The sequence below is a fragment of the Trichechus manatus genome, unplaced genomic scaffold, assembly GCF_000243295.1.
Source record: "Trichechus manatus latirostris isolate Lorelei unplaced genomic scaffold, TriManLat1.0 scaffold00093, whole genome shotgun sequence".
Taxonomy (NCBI): domain Eukaryota; kingdom Metazoa; phylum Chordata; class Mammalia; order Sirenia; family Trichechidae; genus Trichechus; species Trichechus manatus.
The window spans coordinates 8,712,477-8,733,370 of record NW_004444029.1 but is presented as its reverse complement, the minus strand read 5'-3'; the positions used below and the strand labels follow the sequence as shown (position 1 = coordinate 8,733,370).

Here is a 20,894-nt window from a genome sequence, read left to right as displayed (position 1 = left end):
TTTAGTTAAAGACTGTCAGTTGAGACTGTAGTGTTAATGAAACAATACTGAGCTATAGTTAGGGCCTGGGTTCACATTTTTGCTCTGCTGCCACTAGCTTATGATCTTAGGCAAACCACTTTACCTCTCTGAGCCTTGATTTCTGTGTTTTGGGGAAGGTGGCGGTGAAATCGATGATTTCAGACGTGCTACCCCCTTTAAATGCTTCTATTCTTCTTTACACTCCATTCTATCTCCGTCACCTCCTTTTCCTTTCCTTCTCTAATTTGACCCTTATGGCCTTATTCCTGGATTGTGGTAATAGCCTCACTTGCCCTTGGTCTCTCTTTTTCTTTTTGTCCATCCAGGAGTGTTAATGATGCTTCTAAAACATAGATTTCATTGTGTCATGTTTCTGTGCAAGCAGTCCAGCATTCTTCTTTGCCTGCAGTGTAAATTCTGCATTTGTTGACTCCTGTTCAGAATCTTCCACAACTTAGAGCTTGCAAACTGGCAGCCTGTGGGCCAGAGTCACCCGGTCTCCTGCTTTTCCACATCATCTTCCCCCATCCTCTTAACAGATCATCTGGTCCCACTTAACTTGCTCTGCATCCTCCCAGGTAGGAAATACCTATTCTCCTCTTGGAGTATCTGCTCAGGCTGTGCCCCTTGTTTCTCCTCTTCAACTTGTCCTATGCAAATAATCTCTATTTGAGGATTTTATTCTGCCTGAAAACCTCCCCATACATTGCTTAGTAGAGATATCTCTCTTTTCTGAAGTCCTTTGAAGATGAAAGCGTTAGAAATATGTAAAGTAATGATACAAGAAAATATGTCCTTCATTCATCAATGCCCATTTAGCTATAATATAATAATGTATTGTGTGTAACAGTATTGCACACCTGTTGCCTATTGAGACACTGTTATCGGTATTGGAGATACAACAATGACCAAGAAAGATTGTGTCCCTCTCTCACTGAGCTTTATCCCAGTGCAGTCAGTATGCAGAAATAAGTGGGCTGACAATCTGTTTTCAGAGTTCTTGGATGAACATCATATGATCCACACAACAACCTTGGAGTAGCAGAGAAAAGAGAAGTTCAGAGAGTTAAAGTGAATTTCTTAGGGTCAAATGGGTAATAAGAGGTAAAGGGAGGTTTCTGACTTGGTCCAGTGCACGGTCTGTCTTATTTTATTACTTAAATAATAATCATCTTGAAGCACAAGAGGATGAAGCATAAGACATGAACATTCCCCATTATTCTGTATCCCCCTTCCCAGCAGTTTAGTGTATAGCTTTCACTCCCGTTTTCTGTGCATTTACAAATGTGTGCACATGTCTGTGTGTGTGTGTGCTGGTACTTTTTTTTTTTTAAAAGGCATTATAGTGGTGTGTGTGTGTGTGTGTTTTCCCACTTCACCTGTCTTGCAGAAGTTTCCATATCAGTGGTCTATTTCTAATTTTTTAAGAAGGCATGCATAATATTTCATACTATGGCTGTTCCCTAAGTTACCCAGCCACTGTTAATTGTTTTTGTTTCTGGATACAATGTGGCAATGAAATCCTTGGGTATACATCTTTGTGTACCTTTGTGACTCTTGCTTTAGGTTAATGTCTTGTTTTTTAGCATTGAGAACATGTTATGTGATAGCCAGTTGCCCTTGAGTCAGCTCCGCATCCTGAGTGTCAGAGTAGAGCTGTGCTCCGTAGGGTTTTCAATGGCTGATATTTCAGAAGTAGATCGCCAAGCTTTTCTTTTGAGGTGCTTGATAGCAGGAATTATGTTCTTGTACTGTTTTTTCATTTCCTTCAGGGTCTAGCGCATACAACTGACCAAATATACCTATAACAAAGCAAGTGTATTTTGCAGTTACTTGGAGGTGTTACTGTGCCTGAAATGTTTTGTCACTGATATGTTCATTAGCACATTGTACCATTCGTTTACAGTTGGCAGTACACTCAAATGTATAAATCACCCATTTGATTTGCTTTTTATTTGATTTTGATGTCCAGGTTCCATATGCCTGTTTGCATTACTTAAATTTTTTTCTCAAATTAAAGTGACTTCATTGATTTTTTTTTTTTTTTCTGATTTTAAGAGTAAGATGTGCTAAAGGAGCCCCGGTGGTGCAGTGGTTAAGCACTCGGCTGCTACCTGCAAGGTCAGCAGATCGAACCCAGCAGCCACTCCACAGGCAAAAGCTGTGGCAGTCTGCTTCCGTAAAGATTACAGCCTTGGAAACCCTATGGGGCAGTTCTACTCTGTTCCGCAGGGTCACTATGAGTTGAAATTGACTCAGTGATGACGGGTTTAATTGTATATAATTCAACCAATCCAAAAAGTTCAAACAGACTCAAAGCAATTTGTTTAGCTAATTTTGCAAAAATGGCATTTTATTGTATGTCTTCCATTATCACCTTCTCTTAGTATATCAAGAGCACCGTTTTTCGTGGCTGCGTAGTGTTTCATTGTATGGCTGTTTCGTAACTGAATTAACCAAACCCCTATTGCTAGGTTCTTAAAACACTTCTAGTTATTTTATATCAAAAACAACACTGTTAAACTTGCCTGGCTACCATTACTGAACATTTGATCAATGATTCTATAGACAAATCCTGTTCAAAAGGAGTAAAATGGCAGAATAGAATTTCAGATTCTCATGGACTCCAGACTTTCTGGAGCCATTGAGGCTGAATGAGCTCCTGAAACTATCGCCCTGAGATAATCTTTAAACCTTAAAACCAGACAGTAGTCTAGGTTAACTAGTGAAGAATCTCTGCCTGGAGCATTATGCTCTTTTAAGAACTGTTTATATAGGATCAAAGCAACAACTGCAACTCCAAAGATTAGATAGGAACCTTAGGGAGCAGTGAGTTTATGTTAATAGGGGAGGAACAACTCAAAAAGGAGGGTGAGAATAGTTGCACGACTTGAAGAATGTAATTGATGTCACTGAATTGTACATGGAGAAACTGCTGAATTGGCATATGTTTTGCTGTGTGTATTCTCAACAACAACAAAACTATTGACCTTTATCAGTGTACTTCTTTCATTGTTTCCTTAAGTTCTTAGAATTTCTTAGTCAAGTGGTCGAGTTTATTTAATAGTCATGGGTTGTGCAAAACTAGGTCTTTTATGTAGGAGGGGAAGGTAAGAGAAATAGGTATCTATCTTCCTCGTGAAGCTTAGAGCCCATTTGGGGAGATAACATTCACTTTTGGAATTTCAGAAGAAAGCACTTAACAGAACTGACTGTGTTAACAGTAAAATACAGTATAAAATGCTTAGGAATATAAGAGAGAAGTTATCAGGATCAGGTATTGTTACTTGGTCACAATTTCATTGAGGATTTAGGATGGAGAAGAGAAAATGCAGAGCTGAATTTATTCGATTAAAAATAAGCATTTTTTTTTCCATTTACAATCTTAAGAATTTAGATGTCTGTTAATTAAAACACCAATAATAAACTTGCAGAGAGACTTTAATTATGAAGTAAATTACTAGTTAAAAAGTTTGAAACTCTTCCTGTTGCTTTCATCATAAACAAGGTCATTTTAAGTTAGAATAATGATAACCAGATGTTTTGTTTTGTTCCGTTTTAAGCTCATTTAGTTAAAAGAAAGAAGCAGCAGTAAGTGTCTGAGCACTTGGTGTTGACAGCACAGTGACAGGGTTTATGGTGACGGCGGGCCTGTCCTCAGGGCAGCACGGGTTTCTGAGGACTGGTCCATGGGTGGTTATGGGGGTGCCCTCTTGGGGCCATGGAGAGTATTAACCCAGCCATGGTTTCCTTGCACTCACGATGGCAGGTGGTTGTTGGGTTTTTTGTTTTAAATATTCCCCATGTGCGTGGCACAGTGCCAGTGTAGATGCTTAGTTGTGATGGTATCGACAGAGGATCATAGATGACTAGGATCTATGCAGTGTCACTGTATTCACAAGTTCTTAGTGAAGGACCATTTGGAGCAGAGCACAGACCAGACAGTTCCAATGCTGTGATCACCAGGCGTTTATTACTCACAGAATAAAAGGACAGGGATAAGTAGAACAGCACACGTCATCATCACCCTAGGCTCCCCGAAGTTAGGCTTCCGTCCACAGGGTTAGATCGCATCTGAGCACACCCCAGTTCACGTCTTGGGAGGAGCACACCTAAGTTCCTTTCTCCCGGGATTGTACTAATTGGACAGCCATGTCTACATGCCAAATAGCATGTATAGAGAACAGGTAGTGGAAGGGGCGAAAAAAGGGAGTAATACTAGGTAAAAGAGGGTAGTAAAAGTGGAAAGCTTCCTGCAGGCAATGAACATTATTTATTGCCCCTGTTCAGAGGGGTCTAGATTGACTGGTCCCAGAGAACAGCCCTCCTTTACCCCATTAAGATAGCTTAACAGAGTTTTGGGTTTCTTCATAGGGCAGTTATCTCCTCTTAAAGCACATACTGTACGTCCGTTTGCAGGTAGGGAGACAGTGAGCGGGCAGTTATGAAACAACACACCTGTGTGTCAGGCAGTCCACCCCCAGCTGTCCTGTTATTTTTTGTCTATGTCATTGTCATAAGCCCAGCGACCTTCACAAAGGCGTAGATGCAAGTCAGTGCCATCATATTTATTAATTACCTTGATTGCCATGGTCTTAATATAGCAGTGTTCAAGGGAAGTCGTAACATTTAATATGTCCTATTGCTATGACCATTGTTAACAGGATGATCAGGCCCATTTGCATAATGAGTCACAGCCATGTCCCCCATCCGGTTGATAACCAACTGAACAGGTCCTGTCAGAGTATCGGAAGATACAGAGGCACTTTCACCTCTCCACCTGGCCAGGCTTGGACTTCAGCTGTTTCTCTGTGCACTTCTTTGTAACTGTCATTAACAAAGACGCAACACTAAGTGCCCGCTAGGGCACGGACTCCTCCCTGTGAGACTGTCGTTAATCTAGGGCCAACCAGCAGGAGCCTAGACTCTGACATCAACAATTATATACTGTTGTTTATTAAGTAGTCCCACCTTACTCATAGAGTCCCCAGCCTGCTAAATTAGAAGTGGCTATCATGTCAGCAAAAGGGTTAGTTCCAGGGCAGAATGGGGTGTTTCTATGCCAGTAACCCCCCACCCACTGGGTTATCAAACAGGAACTCTGTCCCGTATATCCACCATGTCCATCAGTGGGATTTTGAGTAAAGCAAAGAATGTCCTTGAATCAGCGTTGTTACTCCACAGGACACGAGGGCTGCCGGTGGCAAAGCGTCCCTTCCACGTCGCCCACTGTGTCGTCCGTCACCGCTCCAGTGCCAGTGCTGGGTGCTTTGCCACCGGAGATGTGACGGTGCCGTGGGTGATGTTTTAGGTAATATGAGTTTATCTCAGTCGGGCCACCCTCACTCTGGACTAAAATTTCTGTGTCTTTTTAAATTTGTCTGATTATCAACTGGTACCTAGTTATTTGTAGATTTGTTTTCTTAGGTGTATCTATGGGACTTCATAATTATTTCTGTTAAATTTTATCTGGTTTCATCCTTTTGAATTCTGATCCAGTGAATTCACTGTCTTTTCTAGCTTTGGGTATTGTTCAACATTAATGATATATCCTTTGTTATACACACATATGCAGGTTTGTGGCAAAAAGTTAAATAGGCAAAGCCATTTCTAAATGCTGTGTACAAGGGTAGGGCCCAGGCTTACATGCTGTAGAGTCTCCGTTTGCTGCTAGAAACTTCCCTCTAAATAAAAAAAAAGGTCTGTCTTCTAAATCTTCTGCAAAACTTGGAACACTGGCTTTTCTCAAAGTTCGTTTGCGTCTTCTCTTGAGGTTCAGTTTAAATTACTCCTCTTCAGAAAGATCTTCTGTACCACCACATCCCAAATGGTTTCCCATAGTAATGGGGAGTGTTACTTTTTATTAGATCACCTTACTTCGTTCATAGGCACAATTCTTGTTTATTGTTTGTTTTCTGTCCCCTTGAATGTAAGCTCTATGAAGTTAGAGACGTAGCTATCTTGTGGAATATACCCCCGGCACCTAGCCTAGTGCTCAGCACAAGTGGGTACTTAGTCAGTTGAAGGAAATACTTCGCGATCACTGTTTTATTGTGCTTTTGTTGTAATTGTCTTTGCATCTAGCTCATTTTTTCCCTTCAGTCCCCCACCCCCAAAAGATTTCATTAAAAAATCTTATCAATTGTCACGTTACATGTAAAATGGGACAGATTTTAGGGATTTTATCTCATGTGAGAAAAGCCTCTGGTTTTAGTGTCTAACTGGAAGTTCTAAACAGAAGCATCCTTGCATCAGAAAGAGTGTTCGTTTGGTTTCCCTGATCCACCCTCGTCAGAGGTGGATTAGGTCCTTGTTCTCCGAGAACTCACACCGGCAGTCTTTGCTGGTGCGTGTGGAGTCAGCCTGGGATCGGGCTCAGGTCACCAGTCTGTTGTTCGGGGACTTCATCTTTATTTGAAAATCAGAATGTTTTTCAGAGAACATTGACCATAATTCAGTAATATGATTTACACATTCTTTCAGTTTGATTTTAAAATGTAAATTAACCTGGTTTATCTTTTTTGTGTTATGGGGCTCAGCGAAATATGTTCTGATATAGAAACTGTAAGTTCTTCTCAGCGTCTGATAGGTTTTTCCCTGTCCATTTGTTCTTGACTACAGAAGTGATCACTGTTTCCATCTGTTGGTAGACATAATTGATGCAGTTTTTTTTCTGGCACCAAGTTGTATACTTGCCTATGAAATTTTGTAATTTGAAAGAAGCATCTTGTATGACAATATGTATTCTGGAGAGACCTGTAATTGTTAATGCATTTTTGAAAAATGTATTTTCTGTTTTAATATTATCTGTCTTTCCCCCCACCAGAGAATGGATCTTGGAGAATGTCTGAAAGTCCATGACCTGGCTTTAAGAGCGGATTATGAAATTGCATCCAAAGAACAAGACTTTTTCTTTGAGCTTGATGTATGTGATTTTTCTTTAATGGGTTAAATTATTACCTTTTGCAGGAATTTCCCTGTACTGAGGTGATAAGAATTCTCTCCCGTGGTTTCTTGTAGTATTTTAATAGTTTATACACTTAAATTCTTGATCCACTTTGAATTTATTCTGGTTGAAGGTATTGGAGTGTGGACCTAGCTTTTTTTTCCAAATAGCTTCCTAATTGGCCCAACATAATTTATTGATTAATCTATTCCCTCACTGCTTTGAGATTCCACCTTTATCTTAGCATAAGAAAATTTTAATAGATTTCTGCTATAATTTATAAAGATAAGCTTCAAATTGTTGTTATTGTGTGCCACTGAGTCAATTTCGGCTCCTAATGGCCCTATAGTACAGATTAGAACTACTCTATATGGTTTCTTAGGCTGTAATCTTTATGGAAGCAGATCGCCAGGTCCTGGCAGAGCAGTGGTTGAGAACTCAGCTGCTAACCAAAAGGTCAGCAGTTGGAATCCACCAGCTGCTCCTTGGAAACCCTATGGGCCAGTTCTACTCTGTCCTATACCGTCACTGTGAGTCAGAATTTGACTTGACAGCAGTGGGTTTTCTTCCATGGAGCCACTGGGAGGGTTTGAACTGCCAACCTTTTGGTTAGCAGCCGAGTGTTTAACCATTGGGCAACCAGGTAAAGGAGTTCATTATCTATCTCTTTGTCATTTCGAAGCCCTGGTGGCACAGTGGTTAATAGCCGTGGGTACTAACCAAAAAGGTTGGCAGTTTGAATCCACCAGCTGCTCCTTGGAAACCCTATGGGTCAGTTCTACTCTGTCCTATAGAGTCGCTATGAGTCGGAATTGACTCGACGGCAGTGGGTTTGGTTTTGGTTTTTTGTCATTACAGATAAAAGCTTTTTCATGATTCTTATTGATTTTCACTTTCAAGAAATTCTTTCACCATTTTTAGAATTAGATGTATGGTGGATAAATTTGTATCTTTAATTAAACGTGTATTTTGGATTAGTTGTATTTCCCTAGATTTAGATTTGAAAGCCCATATTGTTTCACTTGAGAACAGATTTTTAAAATGTACTTTTAAGTGAACGTTATTTCATTATAGACATATTAACATGACTGATAAATGTCTTTTAATGTAAATAATTGAATTGGGTCTTTACAGCGTACACACTGCTAAAATTGTCGGTAGTTTATTCTTTGAAAAATAAGGCAGGTTTTTCTAATTGTAACATTTAATTTGGAAAATTTGAAAAACACAGAGAAACATAAACTATTAAAAATGATCCAAATATTAAAAAAAAAATTGCAGTTAACATTTTATGTCTACCCTTCAAATCTTTTCTATCCTGTTTTATTTTACAAAATTGAGGTCTTATTGGGTGTAACATTTTGCAACTTGATTTTTATTTACAAATGAACCAGGAACATTTTCCCACATCATTAAGTATTCTTGTAAAAACTTTCTCAGTGACTAAACAAGTCAATTTCTTAGTGTCGAAAGGACGTTTGAGCATCTATAACTTTCTACCATTCTAAATAACAACACTGTGAAGAATAGGTTTCAATACTAATCCTCCATGTATCTCTGATTACTTTTTTACGACAAATTTCTTTAAGTAGAATTACTAAGCTGGGTTTGTTTTAAGGCTTTTGATAGCAGTTGCCACATTGCTCTTTATTTATTTTATTTTGTTGAGAATATACACAGCAAAACATACACCAGCTCAGCAGTTTCTACATATACAGTTTAGTGACACGCACATTGCCTTTTTCTAAGGGCCATCCATACCTGTCTGTGCTTTCTTCAGCAGGGTATAAACGTGGCAATTTCCTTATAGTCTTCTCATTCCTGGGAATTATTATTGATGTTTATTCTTTGCCAGTTTGACAGGTGGCAGATAGTATTTTGGTTTCATTATTGAATATGCTTCTTTTGTTATTTTTTTACTACCATGGTAGCATTTTTAAAAACGAAGTGTAATTTATAAGTATTTCCAGATAAGACCATTTCTAATTGTCTTTCAATTAATCTTTTTAGGCCATGGATCATCTGCAGTCATTTATTGCGGATTGTGACAGAAGAACAGAAGTGGCTAAGAAAAGATTAGCAGAAACTCAAGAAGAGATTAGTGCTGAAGTAGCAGCAAAGGTAAGAATTTCAGTCATTTCATTAGTGCAAAATGTGGTTTTGACTCACTGCTTTTTTTGTTTTATTTTAACTTACTTTGAAATTGTGGAGCCACAGATTTTCTAATTGTTCATTTTAAATGTTGTTTCAAGTGTCCTTTTTAAGTCTTCCTCAACTCACTACTTGTAAAAAATGTTTTATTGTGAACTTATCGTACACAAAAAAATAGAAAAGTATAATGAATCCCAGTGGATCCATTACTGAGTTTCAAAAGTCATCAGTTTTCTGCTTATATTTCAGTATTTTAAAAGCAAATTCTAGACGTCATATCATTTCACCTGTAAAATATAATCATAATATCACATCCATAAAGCTAACAATAATTCTTTAATATGATCTAATATCCAGAATACGCTTTTTTTCCTGTGTAGAGTCAATGTGTTCTAATCAGGATCTGAACAAGGTCAATATATTGCATTTGGTTGATCTGATGATTGACTTCTTCATAGTTAACGTTTTATGAAAATCTGGAATGTGAGACAGAGTTACCAAGGTAGAGGTAGAGGTTCCAATTGCAGCACTAAAGTATGGTGTTAAGATATGTATGAAAGGGATTTTCTTGCTTGAGAAGAGCATTCTTTTTAGCCAGCCTTTTCTGAAAAGGTCTCTGAAGATGGGAACCATAAAGATGGGCGTCCGATATCTCATGGTTGAAAGAGATTCGTAAGCAGAAATGCTGTGTAACTATCCACCTCAAAACTCAGTGGCTGAGAACAGTAAATACTGATTTAGCTCATGAGTCTGCATGTCAGTGACTTAGGCTGATATTGACTGGGCAGTTATTCCTGTCCTAGTTGGGCCGACTCACTTATCTTTCCGTCATCTGGAAGACACAGCCATGCCTAGAAGGCTAGCCTGGTGATGCTTTTGCGGTGGTGGCAGCAAAGATACAGAAGCATCATGCCCAGTCATGAGTCTTTCCTCTTGTCATGTTTGCTACCATCCTGTTAACCAAGGCCAGTTATGTGGCCAAGTTCAGAGACGGAGTAGGATGGCACTAAAGTTAGATGGCAAAGGACATGGATATAGGGAAGGGTCAAGAGTCTGGGGCCTTAATGACGGATATCTAAAGAAAAATACCACTGCTTTAGTAAAGAGGTAGGGTAGTGCTAATAGAGTTGAGAGTCTCTTTGAGGGAAGGAATATCTTAGATTGAACGTCCTGCCCAAGCTGAGGCTGGAAAGGAGCAGTTCTTTTGGGATCCGTAGGATACCAGATGCAGGGAAATAAATTCAGCCCGACTCCAAACACCTGACGTCTCCCCAGTGCCCTGGGGAAATGCTCAGGAAGCATTGTTTATGCTCGTATTGCTTAGGTAACTTCTGAGCGTTGCTGAAATGTTTTGAACTTTGCTATTGTTTTTTATTCATTATCTTCCTCCGTGTTTCCTTCTAGGCAGAGCGTGTTCATGAGTTAAATGAAGAAATTGGTAAATTGTTAGCTAAGGTGGAACAGCTGGGAGCTGAGGGAAATGTGGAAGAATCCCAGAAAGTGATGGATGAAGTAGAGAAAGCACGGGCAAAGAAGAGAGAAGCAGAGGTGATTGAACTTTCAGTGCTGGTAGACAGCTGTCATAGTACTTGTACTTCTTGAAGAACATATATTTGACTAGAGAGTCCTGAAAAATTATTGGTAAAGGATATTTAAACTAACATAAAAATATTTAAGTGCTCTGTGTCATACTAATGGTTGTGTTCCAGAATTAGTTGTTTTTTTTTTTTTGAATTTGGGGTCATTGATCTGCTGAAATCTGTAACTGGTAAATGAAATGAATTGTAGTAGTCAGACACACTCTGCATGTGCACGGTCACTGCGATACTCACCTGCCACTCGACCCCCATGTGACCATAGCATTCCCCGACCTTGGTACAGTCTGCTAGCACCATAGGAGCCTCTTCTCACTCTACCTTCCAGCACAGGTCAGAATCGAATATCCTACAGGCAGAGTCCTAGTTTGTTTGGCCTCCCTGATGTTTTTAGAAATTGAATGCCTTCAGATGGAATTGTTCTCTGCCCGTTGCCGTAGTCTCCACTGCTCCCAACTATCACACTGACCTGCTTGGCGGGTCATCCGCCTGGCCGCTGCAGATATCTGAGCTTGGAATCCTCCTGCGAGGCAATGTTTCCTCTCAACCCTGGGCACCGCTCTCCTTTTTTTTTTTTAAACCTCTCACCAGTGTATTTTGGGTGTTGAGAGGGCAGGGTCTGTGTGGCAAGGTCACAGAAAAGGAACACCCTCTTCAGACTACTTGGAATGCAGGTTCTTTTCCTTCCTCCTAATGTCCTGGTACTAGCATCTGTTCTTCCCACTAGAGGGAAAAGCAGAGTAGAGGGAAGCCACCTTAATACCTCTTCCATCATCCCACCTTTACCTGCCCGAACGTAGTGCTGATCTTCAGGTGAAGGAGGGGAGGGAGGAGGGAGGGAAAGGCTGTGGTCATTGCTTTGCACAATAGCTGTGCAGTAATGATAACCCTGAGAGAGCGAGAAGGAAGAGGAAGACTCAGTATGTGTCAGATATTTTTCACAGAAAGGAGGGTGTGGAAGGAAAGCTTTATTATCCACAGTATGGCGTTCCCCAGCCATTCTTGGTAACTTAGTCATGTAATGACTTTGTACTTTGGTTTTGGTATCAAGGTAATGCTGGTTCATAAAACGAGTTGAGAAGTATTCTCAAGTGTCTTTTGTAGGATTGGCATTCTTTCTTTTTTAAATGTTTGTTAGAATTCACCAGTGAAGCCATGTGGGACTGGAATTTTCTTTATGTAAGGTTTTTTCAGTTAAGAATTAAATAAATTGATAGTCATAGGAGTATTCAGGGTTTGTTTCTTTTGAGTCACTTTTGGAAATTGATCTTTCACCAAATCTCTGCATTGTCTAATTTATTGGCATAAAGTTGTTGCTAGTATTCCCTTCTTATCTTTTTAGTGTCTGTAGACTATAGTGATGTTTGCAGTTTGTCTTTTTTTTTTCCTTGGTGCAGCTAGCTAGGTGTTCATCAGTTTTATTTTTCTTTTTGAAGAACCAGCCTCTGATTTTATTGTTTTTCCCCTTTGTTTACTTTTTTCTATTTCATTGATTTCTGTTTATGCTTATTACTTCCTTTCTCCTACTTCACCTTAGGAACGCTGGTCGTGCAATGGTTAAATGCTCGGCTGCTAACTAAAAGGTTGATGGTTTGAACTCATCTGGTGGCTTCATGGGAGAAAGATGTGGCAGTCTGTTCTCATAAAGATTATAGCCTGGAAAACCCTGTGGGGCAGTTATACTCTGTCACACGTGATACTACGAGTGGAAAATCAACTTGATGACACCCAACAATGGCAGCTTTACTTTGGGTCTGATTTGCTCCTATTGTAGCCTCATAAGGTGGAAGGTTAGATCACTGATCGTAAACCTTTTTATGCTATAAATTTTCTTCTAATCGCTATTGTAGCTGTATTCTACACATTTTCATATTTTGTGTTTTCATATTCATTCAGTTCAGTGTTTGCTAATATTATTGCTTGTTATTTCTTCTTAAATCTATGGATTAGGAGTCTGTTGTTTAGATTTTATATATTTGGTGGTTTTTTCCAGATATTTTTCTATTACTGATTTCTAATTTAACTCTGTTGTGTTCAGAGAATGTCGTTTGTGTGATTTCAATCCTCTTAAACATACTGGTCCTTGTTTACAGCCCTGCATATGTCTGTCTTGGTGAATGGTCCATCTGCTCTTGAAAAGATGGTGTTTGCCTTGTTAGATGGGGTGCTCTATAAATGCCAGTTGAGTCAATAGAGTTGATAGATTTGGGCAAGTCTTCGGCATCCTATTGATTTTCTGTCTACTTGTTTTAATTACTGAGAGAAGAGTGTCGAAGTCTCCAACTATAGTTGTGGATTTGTCTATTGCCTTTCAGTTTTGCTTCATGTATTTTGAAACTCTGTTAATAAGTGATTATATCATTTAGAATCGTTATGTCTTTTTGATGAATTGAACTCTTTGTTATTATGAAATGTCTCTCTTTATCCCTAATACTGTCCCTGAATCTGAAAACTGCTTTGTCTGGTATTAACATAGCCACTCAGGCTTTCTTATAAGTTAAAATTTTATACTATGAACCCTACAGAAACCACTAGAGGAAAAAAGTATCTTAGTCTTGACAGTTTGAGGTTATGTAAATATTCTGTTTTTCATTAAACTTTGATTGACAGGTTATAGCATCTCTTCATGATTTTCTTTCTGAATGTATTGACTCCCTTTTAAAGAACTTTCTTGTAAATTCTATCCAGCAGTTTCCACTTACATCTGCTTAGCCAAACCTTAATTGAAAACTTGGAAATGTAGTACTTTTAGCTGGGCATGTTGCTGCCTCAAACAAAAATCAGGGTTCTTTTAGTAAGGCAAAAGGGGACAGAGAGCTTGTAGGGATACCTGCCAATTTATTGTTCCATTAATGAAGTTAATATGAGTAAAATGGTGAGTACAAGACATGTCTCTCTCTTGTGTTGTTGAACTCCTCCTCTCAGTCGGAGTCTCATTGTAAGAAGACATTGCTGGCTGCTCTGCCAGCAGCCGGCAGGGGGCCTTCTGCTTCCTGAACCCTTCACTGGTGTGAACTGTCACTGGTGTGCAGTATTGGAGCTGCTACAGCTCATTTTTATAAAAGTTATAGGAAACAGAACATTCTGGAATTCTGAGAAAACCTTTTCCAGAAAGCTGTATTTTATATCATAGTAACCAACAACTCATTGCAGTCGACTCGATTGCAGCTAGAGGCTGTGATCTTTGACCTCCCCTGGAGAGGGCCTGAGGACAGACCTGGGAGTTGAGAGGAATCTGATTTGCATAACAACATGGCCATGTTTTTGTATATGCTTTAGAACACTTGTTATTATTTCATAGTGTATTTTATTGTGTGACTCTTGAGGTTTACGTGATCAGTGTTTTTCTCACTTTTTACTTCTGTGTAGGAGGTTTACCGGAATTCTATGCCAGCTTCCAGTTTCCAGCAGCAGAAACTTCGAGTCTGTGAAGTCTGCTCTGCCTATTTGGGTCTTCATGATAATGACAGACGACTGGCTGATCACTTTGGGGGTAAACTGCACCTGGGATTTATTGAAATAAGAGAGAAGCTTGAAGAGCTAAAGGTACATTGGTAATTTCTATCCGTTGCTTTAATCCAGTTTAGCCATTCGTTCTTTTGATCTGTATTAGTTGTCTTTTTGTACAGTTTTCTTGACTGTGATTCAGTTACATTTAGTATCTGTTAACAAGTCATGCTGAATAGTGTAGGATTGTAAGTGGGCATACCATCTAGTTTAATAGGAGAAGCAGACTTTTAAATACTATCCCATTTTTCTGCGAGGTAGCGTTTTGTGTTTTTGCAACACTGAATTAGGAATCTTTCAAACTGGGATCTAAACTAATTCCATCATACAAAATCCCCTAAAATTTCCACTGTTAGCTTTCTTTTCAATAAAGTTAATATAATACTATGTTTGTGTTTACTTTATAAGAGGATTAATAATATTATTTGAAATATTTTGCATTTCTTCACTAAATAGCAAATTCCTAGAACCTCTGGCTTCTGCCTCCATTTCAGAAGGACATAGGAGGAAACCTATAGAAAAAGGAAAATCCTTGTCCCCTGATGTATAGGCTGTGGTGAGAAGGACAGCATGGTCTGAACAAAACGAATGTGGTGGGATGTTTTGGAAGAGGTAAACTAAGGCAGAGTCAGTGGATATCAATCAGTTTACCTTCAAACAGTCCGATGAGGCTCTTTAAAAAAATATATGGTGCTGTGATGGAGTTGTGTCATGAATTGAGGACTGGCTCAAAGATGAAAAACACTGCATAGTCACTTCTGTGCAGTTGTTGTCACTGGAATTACCCAAGATCCATAATTTGACATTTAAAATGATGTGGAACCAGAAAAGCCCAGGAAATCTCCATACTTGGAGTGGGCAGCAAGTGCTCTTTGGTGTAATAGTGCCCAGTCCCTGAGTAGCTGGGGTGATCTCAAGTAGGTTTAAAAAAATGGCATAAAGAGTGTCACTGTAGCAAATGTTTGTACTCTTAAGTTAAAACTCCAAAAAGGTACCTACTTGAGAGTCTTTGCGGATAAATACCTAGCCAGAGAACTTTTTAGCATGTTACTGGCATTTTTAAAAGCAGCCTCAGGGCAGTAATTGAAAGTGTCAGAAGATATTTGCATGTTGAAAACCAGGGCATTATTGTTTTGAAAAGACAAAATGCTGAAAAACTTTCAGAGGAGAAAAATTTTGTAGAAATGATTTGAAATGTCATTAAGAAATCATAGAGAAATGTGAAAATTTATAAACTTTTCAAAAAAGTGGGAAAGATTTTGGAAATCACAGACTTGTAAGTCTAATGGTTATACCTGTATAAACTTCAAATTGAATTCTCGTTAAACAGATTTTAATGATACATATACTGTGTTGGAAACCAGACATGGTGAGTTGTAGCATAGAGCTCATTAAGAACGGAGCCAGCAAGTACGCTCCTCACTTACTGTTTGAACTTTGTTTTTTAAGAGAGTTGTAGCTGAGAAGCAGGAGAAAAGAAACCTGGAACGTCTGAAACGCAGAGAAGAAAGGGAGAGAGAAGAAAGGGAGAAGCTGAGGAGGTATGACTCATTAGGAGACTCATCCCATTATTTAGAAGTGGATTGTCTCCTGTCAAGAGAGGCGATTGATACCAGATTTTAGATGTTACTTCTTCTGCTATAAGGAGCCCTCGTGGTGCAGTGGTTAAGGCTCGGCTGCTAACCGAAAGGTCAGCAGTTCAAACCCACCAGCTGCTCCAAGGGAGAAAGACCTGATTATCGGAGAAAGACCTGATTATCTGCTTCCGTAAAGGTTACAGTCTAGGAAACCCTATGACGCAGTTCTTCTCTGTCCTCCAAGAACAGACGTGACAAATTGACGTGACGGAACACAATCAGCAGTAACAAATCTGCTATGAGAAGTGGGAAATTTCTGTTTACTTTTTTTAAAAAGTTACCATGTGGAACAATGTTTATACAAGTATATTAACTTGTTATTTAACTCAGTGTGGTTTTCTTCAGAATATGTGGAAGAGTGAATCGAGAGCTTCACACCTGTGTGTCTTGTAAGATTTATAGCAAAGCTCTTTTCTAGTCCTCTGATATTTATAATGGGCTAGATTTGTACCAGGTTGACATAGAACTATTTTCACTTGTATGATATATTTTATACTTGCTGGTAAGAAGTGTTTGTTTATTTGATTTGTTGATAATTTTACATTGAACTTGGATTCTATATTTTCTCAATTCTAGGAGACATCACCAGAAGAAATGCATTAGTATTTATTAATTGATAAAATCACACCATTTTTCATATTTAGAATGTCTAAGGCTCTTCTGAATCACTTTTATTCATTGGCAACTAAAATTGCATAGCATTGTGGTGGCAGCATCCCTCTGACTCAGTTGTAACTTCTTCAACAGCCTTAGGGTGGACAGGCATGCCACAAAGCTTTTCCCTGTGTTTCTCATTCCTGGTGCTCCCTTGATTGTTTTACACATCTCTGAAAATGAAATACCTCTCTTTAGAGTTAGCAGATGTTATGCCGAGATGATTAAAACTCTTCACAGGAGGTGACTAGGTCACACCACCTTCATCCAAGCTTTGAACGTGTTATACTTGCTCTGTTTTAGGAGGTTTAAACTCACTCCATTTGTGTTGTGTGGCTTCTGACGGGTGACCGTTTTTGGACTGTCTGTGACAAAGTGGTTTAGGGGAAATGCTGTCATTCCTCCGTTTACTCTAAATTTTTACCTCAGAGCTTAATCTCCATGCTCTTGTGTAGATGAAGTTTTTATGAGAATATCGCCTAGTGTTGTAATATTTAAGACAATACGAATGGCTTTTTAGTCATATTGGAAATCCAGGTTTAAATTAAAATTGCACGGCATGTGGTGCCAGTCATACAAGGAGGCAGTCAAATGAGACAACCAGTTCTTTGCAGGACAATGTTTCACATTTGTAGGTGTGAGAAAGTACCTCATGCCTTTCTTTTCTGCTTGCCGAGTGGCAGGTTTATTTTAATATTGATTATAAAATGTGACCCTATTCCAGAAGTGTTTAAAAAATATTTTCACAAAATCTGTATATCTGCCTCTGACCTGGAGGTATGTCATAACTAAGTATAGAAGATGTGGAAATTGCAAGGCAGTACACACTTATAGAAGATGGAGTTCCAGTCTTAGTATTGGAAAGGATAATAATAAAAATGGCTATTCCTTAGTGAGTGCTTATTTTGTGCCAGGCACTGTTCTAAGGAATTTACCTGTGTTAGTTCATCGAATCTTTACAACTCCACTGTGAAATTTCTATTCCTAGTCCTCTCTTACCAATGACAAACTGAGCTGAGGGAGCGTATAACCTACCCAGGTCTCACAGATGGTGGGTGGCAGAGCCAGAGTAAAACGCAGACCTGCTGAGTCCAGGGCCATGCTCTCAACACAGAAACGTCTGTGGCTTCCTAATGGCCGGAGTGTCAGCCACTGCCATTTAGTGAGCAGTAATTACCCGTGTGCTGAAAAAGGAGCATTGCACTGCATGTTAAGGAACGGTGTTACCAGATGGAGCTGGTGTTCTAGGGATTGCAGAATGAGGTTGTAGTTCCAATGTATAGGTAATTCACAGCCTTTATAGAGGGAGAGAAGAAATGACCGAGATAGAAATAACAAAGGACTTTTTCCAGGTTGGGAAGTGGTTTCTGGAGAGTTAGTGAATTGTCATGTGCTGTGTTTTAGCCCTCACCCCCACCCCCATGCCAGGAGCATATTCTTTTATAGCCTCACTTAAAGGAGCTCATATGCCAAAGAGAAGAACCTACGGTGCAGGAGTCTGTATGGTTTATGGTACATTTTGGAAAATTTTGTGTGCCTAAGTATATGCCTTATATTTATAAAATTAATATAAAGATTAGAAATCAGGAGAAGTAATTTTAACAACACCTTGTACTGTTTTCTCACTTTTTTTATTTTTATTTTTTATAGTCATTTTTCTAAAAGTAGATATTATTCTTTTTTAGGTCTCGATCACATAGCAAGAATCCCAAAAGGTAGGTGTTACACAAGATAGGTGTAAGTAGTGAAGGTGTAGTTTTCAAAGATAGGTTTTTTTTTTTTAATTGTTGTAGTTTAAATGAAGTTTACATTTCAGGTTAGTCGCCCATACAAAAACTGATATGTACATTGTTATGTGACCCTAATTATTCTCCCCTTACTGTGACAGCACATTCTTCCTTTCCACCCTTGGTTCCCCATGTCCATTCAGCCAGCTCCTAACCCTCTCTGCCTTCCCATCTCACCTCCAGACAGAAGCTGCCAGTTTAGTCTCTTGTGTCTACTTGAGCTAAGAGGCACACTCCTCATGAGTATCATACTTTATGTCCCACAGTCCAGTCCAATTCCTGTCTGAAGAGTTGGCCTCGGAAATTGTTTTAAGTTCTGGGCTGATAGAGAATCTAAGGGCCGTGCCTTCCGGGGTTTCTCCAGTCTCAGTCAGACCATTAAGTCTGGTCTTCTTACTAGAATTTGAGTTCTACACCCCACCTTTCTCCTGCTCCATCAGGGACTCTGTTGTGTTCCCTGTCAGGGCAGTCATTGGTGGTAGCCGGGCACCATCTAATTCTTCTGGTCTGAGGCTAATGAAGTCTCTGGTTTATGTGGCCCTTTCTGTCTCTTGGGCTAATACTTTCCTTGTGTCTTTGGTGTTCCTTATTCTCCTTTACTCCACATGGTTGGGAACAACTGATGCATCTTAGATGGCCGCTTGCAAGCTTTTAAGACCCCAGACGCCACTCACCAAAGTGGGATGCAGAACATTTTCTTAAACTTTGTTATGCTAACTGACCTAGATATCCCCTGAAAGCATGGTCCCCAGACCCCTACCCCTGCTACTCTGTCCCTCAGTGTTTGATTGTGTTCAGGAAACTTCTTAGCTTTGGTTTAGTCCAGTTGTGCTGACTTCTCCTGTAGTGTGTACTGTCATTCCCTTCCCCTACGATGATACTTATCTACTATCAAGTTAGTGAATAACCTTCAACCTCCCTCCCCACCCTCGTAACTATCAAAGAATGTTGTCTTCTGTGTTTAAACCTATTCTTGAGTTCTTATAATAGTGGTCTTATATAATATTTGTCCTTCTGTGACTGACTAAATTCACTCAAGGTAATGCCCTCTATAGATTCTTCTATGTTATGTTTCACGACTTCATCGTTTTTTATCGTTGCGTAGTATTCCATTGTGTAGCTATACCATAATTTATCCATTCGTCCACTGATGGGCATCTAGTTGTTTCCATCGTTTTGCTATTGTGAACAGTGCTGCAATGAACATGGGTGTGCATATATCTATTTGTGTGACGGCTCTTATTTCTCTAGGATATATTCCAAGGAGCGGGATAGCTAGATCGTATGGTACTTCTATTTCTAGTTTTTTAACGAAGCGCCCAATCAATTTCCAAAGTGGTTGTACCATTTTACATTCCCACCAACAGTGTAAAAATGTTCCAGTCTCTCCACAACCTCTCCAACATTTATTATTTTGTGTTTTTTGGATTAATGCTAGCCTTGTTGGGGTGAGATGATATCTCATTGTATTTTTGATCTGCATTTCTCTAATGGCTAATGATCGTGAGCATTTCTTCATATGTCAGCTGCCTGAATGTCGTCTTTGGGGAAGTGCCTGTTCATATCCTTTGCCCATTTTTTAATTGGGTTATTTGTCTTTTTTTGTTGAGGTTTTGCGGTATCTTGTAGATTTTAGAGATTAAACACTGATCGGCTTTGTTGTAGCCAAAAATTTTTTCCCAGTCTGTAGGTTGTCTTTTGACCCTTTTGGTGAAGTCTTTTGATGAGCGTAAGTGTTTAATTTTTAGGAGCACACAGTTATCTAGTCTCTCTTCTGGTGCTTGTGCCTTCTTACTTATGGTTCGTATTGTGTTTATGCCATGTATTAGGGCTTCTAGCGTTGTCCGTATTTTTTCTTCCAGGATCTTTATCATTTTCAATTTTATATTTAAGTCTTTGATCCATTTTGAGTTAGTTTTTGTGCGTGGTGTGAGGTATGGGTCTTGTTTCAGTTTTTGGCAGATGGATAGCCAGTTATGCCGGCACTATTTGTTGAAGAGACTGTCTTTTCTCCAGTGAACGGACTTTGAGCTTTTGTCAAATATCAGCTGCTCATAGGTGGATGAATTTATGTCTGGCTTCTCAATTCTGTTCCATTGGTGTACGTATCTGTTGTTGTACCAGTACCAGGCTGTTTTGACTACCGTGGCGGAATAATAGATTCTAAAATCAGGTAGTGTGAGGTGTCCCACTTTGTTCTTCTTCTTGAGTAATGCTTTACTTATTCGGGGTCTCTTCCCTTTCCATATGAAGTTGGTGATTTGTTTCTCCATCTCATTAAAAAATGCTGGTGGAATTTGGATCAGGATTGCATTGTATCTGTAGATCGCTTTGGCTAGAATTGATATTTTCACAATGTTGAGTCTTCCTGTCCATGAGCAAGGTATGTTTTTCCACTCATGCAGGTCTCTTTTGGTTTCTTACAGTAGTGTCTTGTAGTCTTCATTGTGTAGGTCTTTTACATCTCTGGTTAGATTTATTCCTAAGTATTTTATCTTCTTGGGGGTTATTGTAAATGGTATTGTTTTGGTGATTTCCTCTTCAAGGTTCTCTTTGTTGGTGTAAAGGAATCCAACTGATTTTTGTATGTTTATCT

At 39.2% G+C, this 20,894-nt stretch overlaps 1 protein-coding gene across 10 annotated transcripts in view; it reads left to right on the top strand.

Annotated features, from left to right (window-relative positions):
- Positions 1-20,894, top strand: part of LUC7L2 (LUC7 like 2, pre-mRNA splicing factor) — a 51,808-nt gene that overhangs the window by 22,163 nt on the left and 8,751 nt on the right. For 9 of the 10 annotated variants that reach the window (XM_004382386.2, XM_023736883.1, XM_023736884.1 and 6 more), the window contains 6 exons: positions 6,848-6,946; positions 8,978-9,088; positions 10,523-10,666; positions 14,083-14,259; positions 15,670-15,761; positions 18,197-18,226. In XM_004382386.2, coding sequence (XP_004382443.1) covers positions 6,848-6,946; positions 8,978-9,088; positions 10,523-10,666; positions 14,083-14,259; positions 15,670-15,761; positions 18,197-18,226 — 653 coding nt within the window. The remainder of the gene's footprint in view (positions 1-6,847; positions 6,947-8,977; positions 9,089-10,522; positions 10,667-14,082; positions 14,260-15,669; positions 15,762-18,196; positions 18,227-20,894) is intronic. The other variant, XM_023736881.1, reaches the window with a different exon arrangement.